General features: G+C 50.5%; 1 protein-coding gene across 1 annotated transcript in view; it reads right to left on the bottom strand.

The window, feature by feature from the left end:
• The window catches only part of PRSS12 (serine protease 12), a 68,326-nt gene that overhangs the window by 7,261 nt on the left and 41,099 nt on the right, over positions 1–19,966 (bottom strand). The window contains exons 8-11 of the mRNA XM_036303271.1: positions 19,630–19,771; positions 10,241–10,446; positions 3,453–3,531; positions 2,750–2,872 (exon numbers count right to left, since the gene is read on the bottom strand). Of these exons, the coding sequence (XP_036159164.1) occupies positions 2,750–2,872; positions 3,453–3,531; positions 10,241–10,446; positions 19,630–19,771 (550 nt within the window). The remainder of the gene's footprint in view (positions 1–2,749; positions 2,873–3,452; positions 3,532–10,240; positions 10,447–19,629; positions 19,772–19,966) is intronic.

The raw sequence follows: 19,966 nt of genomic DNA, 5'->3' as shown, positions 1-19,966 counted from the left end.
CGCGGCTGTGTGAGCGGCTCCGTGGCTTAGAGCAGTGGTCCTCAACCTTCTGGCCCTTTAAATACAGCTCCTCATGTGGTGACCCAACCATAACATTATTGTCGTTGCTGCTTCATCACTGTCATGTTGCTGCTGTTATGAATCTTCATGTAAATATCTGATATGCAGGATGGTCTTAGGCGACCCCTGTGAAAGGGCCGTTCGACCGCCAAAGGGGTCGCGACCCACAGGTTGAGAACCGCTGGTTTAGAGAGAAGGGGCCTGTGTAGCAGGACCCATCACACCCGTGGAGTGAGGACCCACCACCCACGTGAGCGGGGACCTGCCGCCCGTGCCGAGCGGGAACCCATCACACAGGCCGAGCGGGGACCCGCCGCACACGCGGAGGCCAGTTCAGCCGGGAGACGCCGCTGACGAGGGGGCAGAGCTAACTTCTAAAGAACCCCAATTAAATCACCTCTAAAGACCCCGAAAGGCCACCCTTGGAACCAAGCGCTCGGTCCCCCCTGCAGTCTCCGCAGGTCCAGGGGGAACTAGTCCCTCGGGCCTCTTTCAGAGCTTCTGGTGGTTAAAGGGGGGCTGTGTCATCCCAAGTCCCCGAGCCCAGGGGGACACCATCTGCAGCTCGTTCTGGTCCCTGGATGCTGTCCCGTGCCTTTAGGAAGCTCACTCACTGGAGATGAGTCGAAGCTGCCGTGGGCACCTCGAACCGGAGGCCCACGGCCCCAGGGAAGGCCAGGGACCAAGTCCCACGGATAAGGCGGTCCATTTGCAAAACAGCCTCTCCCTGCTCGAAGTCAGGGCGGCACCGTGTCAGCAGCCACCAGCGGGCCCCGCCCGCATCCGCCCCTGCTCCCTCAGCGGTGCTCCCTCTGCGCACTCGAGTGACCGGAGGCAGCGGGTCCGGGTGTGACGTGCACTGCCCGCTGCCCGCCAAGAGCGCAGCATCTCAGCCGGACCCACCGCCTGGCAGCCGAGCCCCGTCGCCACGCAGCAGCCATTTAGGAGCCTCCACGCCACGCCAACTAATAGACAAGACGCTGGTTTACAAACACAGGAGAGATCGCTGGTTTCAGCAACAACCGAGGGAGCAGGCCTGGGGCCGTCCTGCCGTGTAAACAGACAAACCCGGACACGTGCTACAGAGACCTTCTGAACCCGAGAGTCAGATCAAAGTCTTCAACCTCGAGGGGAACTTGGGGCGATGTCCCCACTTTTGTGCTTTAGCCTTGAACCCCAAATCTGTCACTCCTCGCAGAGACTCAGCGGGAGGGTCGGAGTGAAGCGCTGAAGCGTTTGCTGACTCCGCCCGCACCTTCTCTGATCCCCGGCGCCACCCCCTCCTCCACTCATAGAGCAAGGCCACCGGATCCCCCACTCCACTAATGATCATCTCTGAGTCCTCTTCTTGAACCCGAACCCTACCAGCGCCGTTCTGAGCTGCTCAGTGTATAAAAGCCTCCCACGCGCAGCCACTGCTCCTCACCGTGGACCATCCGGCCTTCACCGCGCGGCTGAGGACCAGGCTCCGAGAGGCAAACCCCCACCCAGTTCAGCAGTGACAAGAGAGAATCCAACAGAAGAGCAGGCAAAGGACAGAAACAAAGAATCATCAGGCAAATGGGTGTTTTAAAACCCCAAACCCCGGGGAAGGCGGAATTAGAATCCCAAACCCCGGGGAAGGCGGAATTAGAAATGTTGACAGCGTCATGAGGAGATGGGTGAGGAGCGGCCACGTCCCTGTGCCATCACCTACACTGGCACCGGCACCTCCGGCCCTGACTCCACGGAGCCGGGGCGCAGCAGGAGACCTCGCGAGGGAAAGACCCCCCCGCCCAGGACCGGCCAGCCTGCTGCGCGCCCACGGAAGCCACCCCGCCAGCCGCCGCAGGGGGACACGGAAACAAGCAGGAGCTGAATCCGCTGCAGCGAGCAGTCCCCACGGATGGAGGCGGGCCCAGAGGAGGCCACAGCACAGCTCGTGGGAACACAGACATCGAAGGATTGCTTGGGGGAACTTCTTCACAACATGGCGCCCAGTTTAGTTAAAGTGTGGTTAGGGGCACTTTCAAACGCACAGGATGAGGAGCGCATAGTGGGACTCCACCCTCATCACCTGCTTCAGTCATTCCCAGCATGTGCCAAGTTCAGGCTGGGAAACGGCCATGAGCAGGCCCCCGAGCAGGGACGAGGGGAGGGGGGCGGGCTGGGACCCTGAGCAGGGACGGGGGCGGGGGGGAAGGCCAGCGGGCTGCAGAGCAGATCCCCCCTGAGCACTGGGACCCTACTCCCTGACTTCCTGTGTGTCTGGGGGGCGGGGGGCGGGGGGTGCCTCTGAACTGGGAGACTTCAGCCGGAACGGAAAATGTGTGACAGGAAGAAGTGATCAGGATGCCACCTGACTCTCCAGAAGGTACAGAGAAACTAAAACACACAAACACGTGACCCAAAGGACCAGAACCGAGCCTGCCCCCTCCCCCGCCTTCCTAACCACATATCCAGGGGTCTCCGCCCGCTCTCAGGCACCCTGTCACCTCGGCCATGTTCTCGGGAAGCACTGCCGTGGCTGCCTCCCCAACACCATCTTCTGTCCCCCGAGTCTAGGCTTTGCTCTAACCCCAGGGCAGCAGGGGGCTCCCCGAGGGCCCTCGCTCCTGTGCCCCTCCCTCGCTGCCACGGAGCCGCAGTGCTGGGGGGGGAGGAGGGGGCGGAGGGCCGGAGCCATGCTGGGCCATCTGGGGGGACGTACCTCTTGAAGCAGTGCGCGGCCGTCAGCACCCAGCAGCTGCTCAGCAGGGTGGCCCCGCAGAGGAGCCGGCCGTCCCCGCGGGGGGACCTGAGGCGCAGCGACACCTGCCAGGGCCAGCCGCCCCTGCAAGAAAGCAGGCGGCCATCAAGGTCCGGAGAGGCAGGGGCGCGTCCTTAGGACACGACGGCGGGCTTGGGGGCATCGAAGGGCCCCATGAAAGATCCCCCTGCCATGGGAACAGCGCCCCCCGCCCTGCAGACAGGCACCTCGGCACCCCCTTCCAGAAGCCAGCCCCTCCTCTGGGCCTTGGGATGAGATGTGCTACCCTCCTCACCCCCCCACCCCACCCCCTCCCTGCCCCAAGCAGCCTGAAGAGCATCCGCTGGGCACAGAGCTGGTTTTCCCTCAGCAAATCCAGCAGCGAAGTAACGGGTGGACAGGGGGCAAGTCCAGTGGAGCAGGCGCTGAGCTCCGTGAATTCTGCATCCGCAGCAGCGCCCCCAGGTCGGGGGGGGGGGGGGGGAGCCGGTTTCTGCCGCGAGCGCTCAGCAGCCCAGAAGCAGGACCACGCGTGAGAACCCGCACAGGCCCGGAGGCTGGGCGTGGCCGGGGGGATGGGAAAACACCACGAGGCCATCACACCCCCAGTTTGTACCCGAGTGCATCCCAGCCCTCTGCCCTGGAGTCGGCTCCGAGCCCGTACCTTAGAGAGTTCTTCCCGCCAACGATGCGCTTCTGCCGACGGTGCAGCGGTCGGAGCCCACAGCCGGACGGGACAGGCGCTGGGCGGAAAGGAGAGGAATTACCCTCAGGCCGAGGCGGGAACAGCCACACAGCCCCGCTGCTCCTGCCGATACAAATGCCTCCTTCCTCCTCAAACCACAGGCTGCTTTCCCACGGGAGCCAGCTGCCTGTCACAAGGCAGCGCCACTCACAGCAGGCGGGGCACTGGGCTTCCCCGTCCCGATGTGACCCGTCGGCACCCACACCTCCTCCTCTGCTGGCCAGAGGCTGTTAGGGCTTCGGGAACGTTAACCAAAGGCCGCGGTGGTCTCGTCACTTGCTTCTCACACACAGCCCTCTGCCAACCCCCTGTGCACATGCCACCCTCAGAGGGCATCTGGCCCAAAGGCACACCGACTCCCACATTCACATATCAAAAGGGCTTACTGCGCCCCTTCAGGTGGCAAACTGTATTTACTTATTTTATTTTTTTAGGGCCTTCCAATAAAAACCAGAAGACCTGCTAGACCAGTGGTCTGCAAACTGCAACTCGCGAGTCATATGCGGCTCTTTGGCCCCTTGAGTGTGGCCACGAAGTTTCAATTGCACTGTACGCACTGTACGTGCGCGCCCACACGTGGTATTTTGTGAAGAGCCACACTCAAGGGGCCGCAGTTTGCCAACCACTGTGCTAGACAGATTCAAGAAGAGCTGTAAGCACTTTTTAAGTAATTTTTAAAAAATGTTTCTATTGCTTTCAGAGAGGAAGGGAGAGGGAGAGAGAGAGAGAAACATTAATGATGAGAGAAAATCATTGATCGGCTGTCCCCTGCAAGCCCCCCTGGGGACTGAGCCTGCAACCCAGGCATGTGCCCCCACTGGGAATCGAACTGCGATCTCCTGGTTCATAGGTTGACACTCAACTACTGAGCCACTCTGGCTGGGCTGGCAAACTGTATGTAATCACACTTCCAAGATAACCTTTACAGCAAGAGCATGAACAAAAGAGCCAAGTTAAAAATATATGGTAAGTGGTGTGCAAAAGCAGATGGAATCTAAGGTGTGGCTAATGTTTCCATGTTTCAGAAGGTAGAACTGATAGGCGAGCATTCTGCTCTCTGGGGAAGGCATGTGTAGAAAGGGTAGGAGAGACTGACTGTCTATCTGGGTGAGGACCTGGAGCCCTGGCAGCACCAATGGTTGCCTGGTGACCAGCAGAGGGCGGCCCAGCAGGAAGTCAGCACTAGCCCGTCCTATGGAGGAGGTCCCGCCAGGTCCCCAGAGGGCTGAGTGCCCCGTGAGCTCCTGCGCAGGCCGGGTCCTCACCGCAGGACGCCAGGCCGCTCACTGGCTCTGCCCACTGTGAGGCCAGGGAGAACAGACGTTGCAGGAACCCCTGAGCCAGGCCTGCGGGGTGCTGCCAAGCGGGGACGAGGTAATGCTGAGCCGGCGGGGCTGGCGTTGACCTCGTTCTGGGCGGAGCACCAGCTTGCAAGGAAGGAAAGTCTATTGAGGGCCACAAAGTCCACCATTACAACGCCTAAAAGGAAAAATGAAGCTCATTTATAAAAGGATCCCCTCGGATGACCAACGGCTGAAGTCTGAATCACCTTCTAGCAGTCGGTCACTAGGTCTCGAGCCTCAACATGGAAGCAACAGGGTGAGTGAGCCAGACTCTACAATCTGGGGGTCTGAGATAAAAACCTTTTTATCTGACGGACCGTAGCACTGGGACCATGGAAATGTATCAAAATAAACGTTGCTGCAACTCTAGCAAGGCCTGTCCTGGCTGGTATGGCTCAGTAGATAAAGCATCAGCCCATGGACCGAAGGGCCCCAGGTTCAATTCTAGTCAAGGGCACGTACCTGGATCGCAGGCTCAATCCTGGCCCCAGGACTGGGCACGTGCGGGAGGCAACCAATCAATGTGTCTCTCTCACATCTCTCTCTCTCTCTCTCTCTCTCTCTCTCTCTCTCTCTCTCTTTCTCTCTCGCTCTCTCTCCCTCCCCCCCTTCCACTCTCTCTAAAAATCAATGGGAAAATATCCTTGGGTGAGGATTAACTCTAAGAAGGCATAAGAACAAATGCATAAATCATAGAGAAATAAATCTATGTCATACTTTAAAATAGGTTTACATGGGACTATAGTAAAACATGTTACAATTACTGGGTTTTTGTGTTTTTCCTTTGCTTAAGGAATAATTGACAGAATGTTCTATTAGTTATATTCAACTTGTAACTGGAGGTTAGATTACTGAAGGGAGTTTAATAAAATAAGCTATAACTAATACCTAGGAAGAACTGGCTTGCCGGCTCGTATTTGTCACGGACATAAATGCATGTGTTTCTGAGCACAGAGGGTTGTAAATGTTTCTCTACTTTCAAAAGCTCCTCAGAGAGCGAAGAACCACACGAACAAGATCCAGCGTGTTCAGTGTCTGCTCCCGGGATGCTATGAAAAGACGTTAGCGGGGAATGTCCAGGTGTTGATGCACCTGCTTTGCAGAAAATCCAACACGTCACGACTGTGACCTTTAGTCCACGTCAATAAAGGGTGATTGTTCTTTCCATGAAACAGGGCCAGTTTCCTCCGAAACAGCTGGTGCCCCGCTCGCTCCCTCACCCCGTGTGCGCCGTAAGGGTGGCCTCCGTTCGGACGCGTGCAGTGAACGGGCTAACGCAGTACTTGTTTCACAAAGTTACACTTGGAGCTTTCAAGAACCTTCTATTTAAGCTCAACACATCAGTGCCTGTCTCCTATGAAAAGACTCTCCTTTTCCTGACATTTTTAATTTCACAAAATAAAACCTACAAGAAATAATTTCTTCTTTGAGAGAGAAACTAAGATGGCGGCATAGGTAAACACCGGAAATTGCTGCCTCGCACAACCAATTAAAAAATACAACTAAAAGACAAAACGGACATCATCCAGAACCACAGGAAGGCTGGCTGAGTGGAAATTCTACAACTAGAAGGAAAGAGAAAAGCACTGAGACTCAGAGGAGCTGCGGAGGTAAAGTGCAGAGGTACAGAGGCCCACGCGGAAAGGGCTGGCAACTGAGGACGCGGTTGTCTTTTTCAATCGGGAGGGAGTCTCAAGCTCCCGACTGCTCTGAACTCCGGTTCCGGGCAAGTCTCTGGGGACCCAGCCTCATACGGGAGAAACTGGACTGTCTGGCAGTGGGCGGAACTTGAGGGCGGCTTTTCTCTCAGAGGTGCTTGCAGCGATTGCCGGGACACTGAGAAGCGGGACCTCTTAGGGCTGGACTGGGGAGCAGCCATAGCTGCTTGCTCCGCCCTGTTGATCCCCTGAGACCCGGCCCCACCCAAGCTGTGTGCAGAGGCTTTTGCATATGAAAGGTCTGGCCCTTTGAAATCTGAAAATTACCTAACAAACTGCAGCTGAATCAGAGAGACCGAGAACTTCCAAAAGAAGGTCCAAGGCCCCACAGCAGCTTGCATTGCTTCACAGCTGGGCTCCTGCTGGGTAGCCTCAGGAAGAGGCTAAATTAGCACCTCCTTAGAGATCCAAGAGCCAGTGTACCCAGTGGTCAGAGTGGGACCATCCAGATTACAACTCCTCAGATCCATAAGGGAAACACTCAAGGGACAGACTCAGTGAGCACCAAAGCCCCATTGAAGCAAGTCTTGCCCCGGAGGGGTGTCTCCAGCTCAGAAGTTCTCCCACTGCAGACACAGCTGATTCTCACAGCCAATTGGCCTGGAGGTCAATTCCTCCCAGTGATAACTACAACAATCAAGGCTTAACTACAACAAGACTGTGCACAAAGCCCACAAAGGGGTGCACCAAGAGTGTCCACCTTCGGTAATTGGGGAGGCTGAGCCACTGGGCCCTATAGGACACCTAGCACAGAAAGCCACTCTATCAACACAGGGAAGCATAAAAAATGCGGAGACAAGAAACCCTCCCTGGTATTAGCTACAACAATCAAGGTTTAACTATAAGACTGCGAACAAAGACCACTAGGGGATGCACCAAGGAAGCATAACAAAATGCGGAGACAAAGAAACAGGACAAAATTGTCAATGGAGGATATAGAGTTCAGAACCACACTTTTAAGGTCTCTCAAGAACTGTTTAGAAGCCACCGATAAACTTAATGAGATCTACAAGAAAACTAATGAGACCCTCGATGTTATATTGGGGAACCAACTAGAAATTAAGCATACATGGACTGAAATAACGAATATTATACAGACTCCCGACAGCAGACCAGAGGAGCGCAAGAATCAAGTCAATGATTTGAAATGCGAGGAAGCAAAAAACACCCAACCGGAAAAGCAAAATGAAAAAAGAATCCAAAAATGTGAGGATAGTGTAAGGAGCCTCTGGGACAGCTTCAAGCGTACCAACATCAGAATTATAGGGGTGCCAGAAGATGAGAGAGAGCAAGATATTGAAAACCTATTTGAAGAAATAATGACAGAAAACTTCCCCCACCTGGTGAAAGAAATGGACTTACAGGTCCAAGAAGCGCGGAGAACCCCAAACAAAAGGAATCCAAAGAGGACCACACCAAGACACATCATAATTAAAATGCCAAGAGCAAAAGATAAAGAGAGAATCTTAAAAACAGCAAGAGAAAGAAACTCAGTTACCTACAAGGGAATACCCATATGACTGTCAGCTGATTTCTCAACAGAAACTTTGCAGGCCAGAAGGGAGTGGCAAGAAATATTCAAAGTGATGAATACCAAGAACCTACAACCAAGATTACTTTATCCAGCAAAGCTATCATTCAGAATTGAAGGTCAGATAAAGAGCTTCACAGATAAGGAAAAGCTAAAGGAGTTCATCACCACCAAACCAGGATTATACGAAATGCTGAAAGGTATCCTTTAAGAAGAGGAAGAGGAAGAAAAAGGTAAAGATACAAATTATGAACAACAAATATGCATCTATCAACAAGTGAATCTAAGAATCAAGTGAATAAATAATCTGATGAACAGAATGAACGGGTGATTATAATACAATCAGGGACATAGAAAGGGAATGGACTGACTATTCTTGGGGGGGAAAGGGGTGTGGGAGATGCGGGAAGAGACTGGACAAAAATCGTGCACCTATGGATGAGGACAGTGGGTGGGGAGTGAGGGCGGAGGGTGGGGCGGGAACTGGGAGGAAGGGAGTTATGGGGGGGGAAAAAGAGGAACAAATGTAATAATCTGAACAATAAAGATTTAATTAAAAATAAATAAATAAATAAAAGATGAATTTAAAAAATGCGGAGACAAAAAAACAGGTCACAAATGACAGAAATGGAGGAAAGCAAACTACTGGATATAGAGTTCAAAACCACACTTTTAAGGTTTTTCAACAATTCTCTAGAAACTGCCGATAAATTTAGTGAGACCCTCAAGAAATCTAGTGAGACCCTCGAGGTTGTGATAAAGGACCAACTAGAAATCAAGCATACACTGACTGAAATAAAGAATATTATACAGACACCCAACTGCAGACTAGAGGATTGCAAGAATCAAGTCAAAGATCTGAAATATGAAGAAGCAAAAAACACCCAACCGGAAAAGCAAAAAGAAAAAAGAATCCAAAAATATGAAGATAGTGTAAGGAGCCTCTGGGACAACTTCAAACTTACCATTATCCGAATTATAGGGGTGCCAGAAGAAGAGAGAGAGCAAGATATTGAAAACCTATTTGAAGAAATAATGACAGAAAACTTCCCCTACCTGGTCAAAGAAATAGACTTACAAGTCCAGGAAGTGCAGAGAACCCCAAACAAAAGGAATCCAAAGAGGACCACACCAAGACACATCATAATTAAAATGCCAAGAGCAAAAGACAAAGAGAGAATCTTAAAAGCAGCAAGAGAAAGAAACCCAGTTACCTACAAGGGAATACCCATACGACTGTCAGCTGATTTCTCAACAGAAACTTTGCAGGCCAGAAGGGAGTGGCAAGAAATAGTCAAAGTGATGAATAGCAAGAACCTACAACCAAGATTACTTTACCCAGCAAAGCTATCATTCAGAACTGAAGGTCAGATAAAGAGCTTCACAGATAAGAAAAAGCTAAAGGAGTTCATCACCACCAAACCAGGATTATATGAAATGCTGAAAGGTATCCTTTAAGAAGAGAAAGAAGAAGAAAAAGGTAAAGATAAAAATTATGAACAACAAATACACAGCTATCAACAAGTGAATCTAAAACTAAAGTGAATAAATAATCTGATGAACAGAATAAACTGGTGATTATAATAGAATCAGAGGCATAGAAAGGGAGTGGACTGACTATTCTCAGGGGGGAAAGGGGTGTGGGGGATGCGGGAAGAGACTGGACAAAAATCGTGCACCTATGGATGAGGACAGTGGGGGGGTGAGGACGGAGGGTGGGGTGGGAACTGGGTGGAAGGGATCTATGGGGGAAAAAAAGAGGAACAAATGTAATAATCTGAACGATTTAATAATAATAATAATAATAATAATTTCTTCTTCTATTTAAGAAACCATCCCTGTTGTTTTAAATATCTGGATGCGTAGCAGTGCCTTCCTGGCATTCCTCTTCAGATTTTAATTTCTTTTTAGAAGTGAATGTCAACTCAGCCTTTGGGACACCACCGACTGGGTCGCTGCCTCCGGCTCCGGCAGGAGCGGCCCCTGGCTCCCCGGACGGCCCTCCTGCCCCCCAGTAGCACGGGGCGACCGGCATTTCCGGGTGTGGGGTTCGGCTATGGGGGTACCGCTCCCAGGCATGGCTGGGGGGGGTGCAGGGGCCAGAAGGGGCCTTACCTTTATCTCCATCACCTGGCACTTTCTTGCCAAAATAATCACAAATCACGCCCGCGTCTTCGCTGTGGCGGCAGTTGTGCCGGCCGATCTCCTGCTTGAGGCAGTCGGCCAGGGCCCGCTCGCCGCCCGTGCACGCCACATTGTCCAGGTGGATGGGCCCCCGTCCTTCCCCGAAGTACGCCATGGCCCGCGCCCTGGCGGGGCCCCTGCAAGACAGCACCGGCCTGAGGGCGCCCACCGCGGGGCCAGAGCAGCGTCGCCATGGGGCCGTGCACCGCTGGCCGGCCGGCCCTGTGGATGGCTGCAGAGGACGAGCTGAGGGGACAGCCTCTCGCTGTCACCGGGTCCCTCCGCCCGAAGGTGTCCTGCTTAGTGGGCACGGGGTCGGCGTCACTCTAGTCCGGAAGTGACCGTCCAGGAGCTGACTGCTGCCGCGTGCCCTTCCTCATCCCCTTGCTTATCAGCTCCCAGCACCGAAGCCACTGCCCGTCTTCAGAGCTCAGTGGCGCCCCCGTGGCAGCCCTTAGAGCGACCTTCGGGGGCTTTTAAAATTAAAATGCAGCCAAACCCATCACCGGCCTGGGGCGGGCTGGGTATGAAGTGGAGGGCTGTCTCACCACCACGCTGTGCACGCGAAACTAACACAAAATCACACTGAATGCAAACTAATTGAAAAAAACCTAAATTTAGCAAAGCCCGAGCCCCACCTGACCGCACGGAAGGAGAGCCGTGGCTGGGGCCAGGCCTGGGCAGGTCTCTACGTCCCCCGCGACTTAAGGGGACGACCGAGGCCAATGCCGCTGCTGCCAGGGGTGTCGCTGGCTCTGTGCCTGTGCCCGCGGCCCACGGCTTCCCTCCCAGTTGAATCCGGAAATCAAGCCTCTCCCTGCTCCCCACACCAAGAAACAAGATTATATGAGGACAGCTTTCATGTACAGATGCGTTTCTCCTGTGTCTTCCCATTAGGGTTGTGATGGGTCATTTATTAGGTCTTCTACCTGCAGTACAGACCTAGTTTTTTTTCACATCGGTCTCAATGATTGTCACGTGTATTCCTAGATTTTTGTTTGTTTTTGTACCTTCTATAAAGGAGATTTTTTCTTTTTATTTTCTACCTAGCCTATAGGAACATTAATGCTTTTGAAAATATTTATAATTTATAATTTACATTAATGAACATAAGTTCTACTGTCTTTACAGTTGATTCTCTTGGGTTTTCTAGGCGGACAATCATCCTATATAATAAAAGCCTAATACGCGAAGTGTCCAATCATTCAGTCGTCCGTTCAACCAATCAAAGTGTAATATGCTAATGATATGCTAAGGCTGCTCAACTGCTCGCTATGATGTGCACTGACCACCAGGGGGCAGATGCTCTGACTGGTAGGTTAGCTTGCTGCTGGGGTCCAGCCAATCGGGACTGAGTTAGATGGGCCGGACACGCCCTGGAGCCTTCCCACAGTCCCTCTCTGGCCCTGATCGTGCACCTGTGGGGTCCCTCGGCCTGGCCTGTGCCCTCTCGCAATCTGGGACCCCCTCGGGGGATGTTGGAAAGCTGTTTTCAGCCTAATCCCGCAGGCCAGGCCAAGGGACCCCACTGGTGCACGAATTTGTGCACCAGGCTCTAGCATCCTATATAATAAAAGGGTAATATGCAAATAGAATGGCAGAACAACTGAACAACCAATCAAAGTGTAATATGCTAATGATATGCTAAGGCTACCCAACTGCTCACTATGATGTGCACTGACCACCAGGGGGCAGATGCTCCGACCGGTAGGTTAGCTTGCTGCTGGGGTCCAGCCAATTGGGACGGAGCGAGATGGGCCGAACACACCCTAGAGCCCTCCCATGGTCCCTCCCTGGCCTGATCGTGCACCGGTGGGGTCCCTCAGCCTGGCCTGTGCCCTCTCGCAATCCGGGACTCCTTGGGGAACGTTGGAGAGATGGTTTCAGCTCAATCCCGCAGGCCACTCCCCTTGGTAGGGTGCCAGACGCAGGGCTCATGGCTGGTGAGCGCTGCTGCAGCGTGAGCCTCTCCTGATCAGGACTAATTGGACGTGAGCCCGCAGCAGGCACAGTGGGGCCATGATGAGCGAGAACAGCAGGTAGGAGCTGCAGGCGGTGTTGGACTGGGTTTTGGCCCGATCCCTGCAGGCCACCCAGAGGGACCCCACCTGGGCACAAATTCATGCACCGGGCCTCTAGTTATTTATATTACAGTTCTGAAGTCCTTTTCAGTACTGATCCTTCAATTCTACTTTTAAAAATATGAGCAAAACAAGAGAGAGGAAGGGGGGACAGATAAAAAAATATCAGAGAGAGCCCTAGCGGGTTTGGCTTGGTGGATGGAGCGTCGGCCTGGAGACTGAAGGGTCCCAGGCTCGATCTGGATCAAAGGCATCTATCTCCGTTGCAGGCTCCATCCCTGGTCCTGGTCACAGAGCTGTGCAGGAGGCAACCAACCAATGTCTCTCTCACATCGATGTGTCTCTCTCTTGTCTCTCCCTCTCCCTTCCCCTCACTAAAAATCAGTGGGAAAATACCCCACTGATTTAAAAAAAAGTTATTATCTGTAACTTCTGTGAGGATTTAAAAAAAAGAAAATATCAATGAGAGAAACATTGATTGGCTGCCTCCTGCATCCCCCTATTGGGGATTGAGCCTGCAACCTGGGCATGTGCCCTGACCCAGAATCGAACTGCGACCTCCTGATGCACGGTGGACGCTCAGCCACTGAGCCACGCCGGCTGGGCCGGTACCTCACTTACTGGTGATGAGCGGGACTTCCTGAGTCATGGCCGCTGTAGCAGGCACCCTTGTTTTGTTCCTATTTGATGTGTGTTCATGACATAAAATTAAGGTGGTTTTACTTTATTCTCAGGTTCCTAAGAAATATAATTATTACTGATTTTTAATAACTTTTCAACATTAAGATGATTAGATTTCTTTTTATTTATAGACAACTCAAGCACATTAACTGAACACCTCAGCTCTAAGCACTCGTATTCTTCAGAAGATTCCAGCTGTTTGTGCTAAGTTGCTCTTTTATGCTGTTGGGTTGAACTTGCTAATATTTTGTGTAGAATTTCTTATGCAAATCCATGAGACTAGGTTATGGTTTTCTTTGTCTATGTGCACTTTGTCTTGAAAGCAAGTCATAGTAGCCTTATCAACTGGATGGAAATATTTGTCTGTTTCTGTTCATTTTTTTCATTTTTATTTCTTGGTCTGCAACCATTTCCGGGACTCAGGCACCCTCTGTCTTGAAGACAGTGAACTCTCCAGTAGCAGATCAGAGTCATGTCTCCCAAGGAAAGTCATCCATGTGGTTCCTATCTGCTGCTTCAACTTTGATAATTCTATTTTTGTTGAAAATGTAGCTTCCGAGGGAACTGTCCATATCGTGTACATTTCCAGATGTCTTCGCTAAAAGTAGTTCACAGTACCTGCGATTGTTAGCCTTTCTGTGTATTTGGGTTTATATCCCTTTTCTCATCTCTACTGTTTACTGTGTCCCCTCCCTTCTCGGTCAGAATCGGGAGAAACTGTTGCTTAGTAACCTTTTTTAAAAATTAAACTAAAAAAGAGAGAAAAAAACTAATTGTTGATGTGGATGAGTAATGTGCAGCAATCTGAAATTCCAATAGGCATAACCTGAAATTGAACAATTAACAGCAGGCAGAAACTAGTATCACAGATGATTCTCAAGCATTTGAGGAGTGAGGATGAGTGGAGGTAGAAAGTACATAACAGGGTGCTAAACGTCTTGATATTTTTCAGAAAGCAGAAGTTACAGATAATAATTTTTGAAATGGGTAAGAAAACATGGCAGTATGTTTGCTAAAAATTTAGAGAACTTCTAGTAAAACAGTAAGACTGCTGAACTTCGGTACATTAGAGAAAAAAAAATAGGAAATTGGATTGCCTGCAAATAAAAAGGCAGAAGGGTACAGAGAGACAGTAATGCATGGCATTAGCATAAATGTGGCAAGTAAAACTAAATAGGTAGCAAATGAAGTTAGGACTCACTCAATAAAACAAAAGGGTAATTGGTTAATAATTTATCAATCAACTTACAGACTAAAAAGAATGCAGCAGCCCTAACCAGTTTGGCTCAGTGGATAGAGTGTTGGCCTGCGGAGTGAAGGGTCCCAGGTTCGATTCCAGTCAAGGGCATGTACCTTGGTTGTGGGCACATCCCCAGTTGGGGGTGTGCAGGAGGCAGCTGATCGATGTTTCTCTCTCATCGATGTTTCTAACTCTCTATCCCTCTCCCTTCCTCTCTTAAAAAATCAATAAAATGTATTTTGAAAAAAAGAATGCAGCATTCAATAAGTAGGAATTAGAGAACATTTTTACTAATAAAAGTGCATGATTAAATGAAGACATTCTCAATGATACAGTGAAATAGAATACATTTTTCTTTGACTTTTTATTTGTTTTAAATATATTTTTATTGATTTCAGAGAGGAAGAGAGAGGGGGAGATGGAAACATCAATGATGAGAGAACCATGGGTCGGCTGCCTCCTGCACGCCCCACACAGGGATCGAGCTCACAACCCGGGCATGTGCCCTGCCAGGCTGACGTCTGTTTAATAAGTAAGGACTGTGTCATCTGTAGCAAAGAGAGAAGAGACTCCACCCCCCACACCCCCAGTCGGGGTGGCAGTGACGCATAGAGGGAACTTCAAGGAGACAGGGAGCTCTAACATTCACCCTTAACCTGGGTGTCAGGGCTTAGCGGGAATCGATATTCAGATCCTCAAATTCATGTTTAGTCTCCCTAAAAGCTGGTCTTGCTGAAATCAAGACGAACTTCTCTTTCAAAAAGTCCCTTCTCCCCCTCACAAGAGAAAGGCATACCTTTCACCGTCCAGAAACCTACTGTAGCACGTTCCTCCAAGACTTAAGCCTCTAACGTGGCCAAACAGTTCAGAATAGATGATGCAATGGTCCCTTCCTTACTACAAGCACCACAAAGCCAATCCACAGGTCTAATTAAGTGGGGGCTTGAGTCAACTCTTACCTCCTATGTTTAATAATTATTTGTTGTTTTAATCAGTTGTGCACTAGAAATTTAAAAATCCAGAGAGGAACCTGTTAGAAGAATTTTATTTCTCTTTCGTGCACTGTGTGTGTGTATGTGTGTGTGTATAAGTACACACACATTTTTTAAAGCATAATGAATTCTGTGGGGAAAGCAATTTAAATGACAATTTCAAGGAGAAAAACAAGCTATGTAAACTTTGTGAAGGGCAAAGAAGAGCTTGCTCCTGTATTTTTAAACTCAGTGACAGAATGTCACTCCCTGTGATATTTATATTTCATTGGATGTGATTAAAGAGGGATGTGACTGCTCTATTTTTAAATGTCATGTACAAATACGCCAGACCTGGAACCCTTTGCAGCTACTGAGGTGTGAGATGCAATTAGATATACTTTTTTTTTTTTTTGCAAGACAAACAGCTCTCCTCCTGCAGGAGGGCGTGCATGCACACGGTCTGGGGGCACGCACACGGTCTGGGGGCACGCACACAGTCTGGGGGCACGCGCACGGTCTGGGGGGACGCGCACGGTCTGGGGGCACGCGCACAGTCTGGGAGCACGCACACAGTCTGGGAGCACGCACACGGCCTGGGAACACACACCTACACTGGATGTACTTGATGTTAGGTCTCTGCCTAAACAGCAAAGGCTGCCGAAACCGGTTTGGCTCAGTGGATAGAGCGTCAGCCTGCGGACTGAAAGGTCCCAGGTTCGATTCCGGTCAAGGGCATGTACCTGGGTTGCGGGCACATCCACGGTAGAAGATGTGCAGGAGGCAGCTGATCGATGTTTCTCTCTCATCGATGTTTCTGGCTCTCTATCTCTCTCCCTTCCTCTCTATAAAAAATCAATAAATTAAAAAACAAACAAAAAAACAGCAAAGGCTGTTCTAAGTTGTGTGAAGGGAGACGGCGCGAATAATCGTGCAGTTCCGGAAGAATGCCACATGGAGGCCTGTGCTAAGGGACTGGCAGGAAGTTCAAAGGGGATGGACATCCTTCTGCCTCGGGCTGTTTAGTCCACCTTGGCGCGTGAGCGGACATCAGCACATCTCTCTCAGCCTCGGAGACTGTGTGCCATGTGCTGGGCCTCCAGACGTCACGTGACCCCTCAGGGACTAAGGCGGCTGACTTGCTGGTGACTGTCAGCACGTCGAGGTGAGGTACCACCACCTTTCCTGGTCCACCACTTCGGTTCTGTCTCTCCCATGAAGGAAGTGCATTTTAATGCTATTTGGACTCTCAGTGCTTCCAAGGACCCACCCTCCACTAGCACAGAGCTGGCTCGGAACGGGCCTCCGGACTTCTTACCAAGAAGGCCCAAGCCTTAGCAGCTGTAAGGCTTTCTTGATTGGTGTCTACAAACGGAGACTTTTAACAATTCAAACACAGGGAGACGACCCTGCTCTAGTCACAACCCGCTCACCATTCTGCGCGTGTTCTCCCAGGAAACCCCACTTCCTAGTGGGAAGGCATTAAAACACTCACGTGCATTCACAGAGCAAATATCTAAATGATTCTCATTTAAATACTATTTGATGGGAAAGTGTGGATTATGCACTAGAAGGTGATTATCCAATTTGTTATATAGGAACATTAAATTACTCTTTTACTTACTAAGGGACTTCATTAAAAAAACAATTACAAAGTAAAATATTCTTTCAATGCTTTTCCTGATCATTGTTACAGGAACACTATGGGAAACTGCTGCAGATGTTCACTAATGTTCATTAATCTGGACTATTTCTCACTTCAGTTCACCATTAGAGCTGAATGTAGAATGGACTAAGTCAGTGGTTCTCAACCTTGGCTGCACATTAGAATCACCTGGGAATCTTTCTAAAATCCTGATTTCTCGCCCTCATCCTCTGGAAATTCTGTTTCTTTGTTACTAATGTTGTGGTCCCAACCCATAACAAAGAAACAGAATTTCCGGAGGATGAGGCCCAGAAATCAGGATTTTAAAAAGATTCCCAGGTGATTCTAATGTGCAGCCAAGGTTGAGAACCAATGGACTAAGTGATGGTAAGTAAAAAGCAATGACAAACGGAGATGGAAGTGAAAATGCATGATGGGTATGCATAGGGACTTCTTCCTTCCTTAACTGTGGCTCCAACACATGTGAGGATCAAACTTGGCCTTTCCCTGCATATTTCAAACATACTATGAGATTTCCTGGATCGTATCTACAGAAAAACTGAAGTATGGCCCTAGCCAGTGTGGCTCAGTGGTTGGGCATCATCCTGTGCACGTAGAGGTCATGGTTCCCTTCCCAGTCAGGGCACAAGCCCAGGTTGCCAGCTCGATCCCGGGTGGAGGGCGTGCAGGAGGCAGCTGACTGCTGTTTCACTCTCACATCAATGTTTCTCTCTCTCTCTCCCTCTCCCTTCCTCTCTTTCTAATAATAATTTTTTTTTAGAAAAGAAAGAAAAAAAGGAAAACTGAAGTATGAACAATAAAACAGTCTCAAACAGCAATGTTCTTTAATGGCTGGCTGTAAATAAGGAAATTCCCTGGGAAGGTAATGGAAGAGCAGTTATAGACGTGTGTGTGTGTGTGTGTGTGTGTGTGTGTGTGTGTGTGTGTGTATTCATGTTCAAATGTAGGAAGGAGTGCTAGACATGTGTGACACGGGAACCAAAAGAAATCACTGACTCAGTGCATGCAGGCCTCTGAGGGAGGCTCACCCTGCCTGCGTCTGCGGCCTGCATCTTCAAAGCTGGAAATCCACGTCCCATGCCAATCGCGGACACTGACCATGTGATCACCAGTAACGCACTCACTGTCCAGCGGGCGACTGCCACTGTAACTAGGTCCAAAACTGAACAGTAACTCAAAGTAACAGCTGAGTAACAGGAAACAAACTTTGAATTAAAGCTTTAGAAAAATATTTTTTAATTTTAATTAGAATAGAAATAATGCAGTCCTGGCTAGCATGGCTCCGTGGTTAGAGCGTCGGTCTACGCACCAAAGGGTGGAGGGCTTGTTTCTGGTCAAGGGCATGTACCTGGGTTGATGGTTCGATCCCTGACCCTGGTCGGAGCTCATGCAGGAGGCAACCAATCCATGTGTCTCTCTCACATCCATGTTTCTCTCTCTCCCTGCCTCCCTCCCTTCCACTCTCTCTGAGAAAACAACGGGAAAAATATCCTCTGGTGAGGATTAACAAAACAAGTAAATAAAATAGAAATACCTTTAAAAATAAAAATGTATCCAGCATAGAACAACTAGTTAAATGTGCACACAGGTGTATAAAAAAGGGTACAGCTTAAAATCCAAACCACTATTCGCAACCCGCTACGAGCTGGGCAGTGTGTGTGCATAGGCTGAAACGCCCCAGCTCTCTACACGGAACACGTTCCCGATATTTGCACACTCACTGTATACCTGCACGAAGCCTCAACCCCCTGCATGGCTGGGGGAGGCCACAGGAGGGGCCCTGCCTCCCCGTGTCCGCTCTCACAGTGGGCACAAGCGTCCTCCTGCCGGCTGGTGAGGGCCGTGTGATCGCTGGGGCTGGGGCTGAGCGGAGCCTGGGAGCCTGGGAGCCCGTGGACGCTCCCGCACACGCACACAGCCCCTGGGCTCAGGAGAGCTAGGCACCAGCGTGGGCCATCGAGGCAGTGAACGTGTCCACAGAGACAGCACAGGGAAGGCAAAGACAAGGGGCAGCTGGAGACGGCCCAGGCTGGCCATCTGCAAGCCCAGGAGCCGGACGAAGGCCTTAGTCCAGAAGCACAGGACTCACTGTCCATGCGTTTACAGAGCGTCACTGCCCCGTACACTGAGAGCCACTCACTGTCACTAACTCCACAGCCTCTCAGGCGACCGCACGAGACAGACACCATGCAGGATGGGCTAGCTTAGCCCCTGCTGGCAGAGCAGTATGTGGAATCGAGTTATTACACGACTAGAGGCCCAGTGCACGAAATTTGTACACAGGTAGGTCTCTAGTGGCTGCTGGCTACCGGCTGGGGCCTCCCTTCCCCGGCTGCCGGCTGCAGCCTTCCTTCGTTCTGTGCTGCCCCCTAGTGGTCAGCGCACGTCATAGCGAGCGATTGAACTCCCGGCCGGTTGGTTGAACTCCCAAGGAGACACTTTGCATATTAGGCTTTTATATATATAGAGAGATTTGTTATTAAATAAAAGCTACATGTGTATGTGACATATTGTATGTCTCTTGTGAGAAGACAGAAAATTTTAAACATTCTACTTAGTATTCTTTACAATTCGGAATGAGATCATGTAAATTAATTTTCAAGAAATAACTCGCTGGAACGAGGCTTTAAAGACTCAGAAGCGCCCCTGAAGTACCCAGCCGAGCAACCAGGCTCCCTTACCTGTGGCCGAGCTGCCGGCAGGTCACAGCCGCGTCCCGGTCAGTCCAGCCGTCGTCACAGATGGTTCCCCACTGGCCCTGGAGGAAAACCTCCACGCGCCCCTCTCTCTCATTTTCTCCGTCCACCAGCCTGATGGGAAAACCTAGGGCATGACCCGAAAGTGTTAGGAAACCAAACATGCAATGGAACAGACGCAGGAGACTTCCCCAAACGTAACTTGTTCTCTCTTTTTTTTTTTTAAATGTATTTCTGTATTGATTTCAGAGAGGAAGAGAGAAGGAGAGAGAGATAGAAACATCAACGATGAGAGAGAATCATTGATTGGCTGCCTCCTGCA

The sequence above is a fragment of the Myotis myotis genome, unplaced genomic scaffold (genome assembly GCF_014108235.1).
Source record: "Myotis myotis isolate mMyoMyo1 unplaced genomic scaffold, mMyoMyo1.p scaffold_m19_p_36, whole genome shotgun sequence".
NCBI classification, from domain to species: Eukaryota; Metazoa; Chordata; class Mammalia; order Chiroptera; family Vespertilionidae; genus Myotis; species Myotis myotis.
This window is presented reverse-complemented; position numbering and strand designations above follow the sequence as displayed.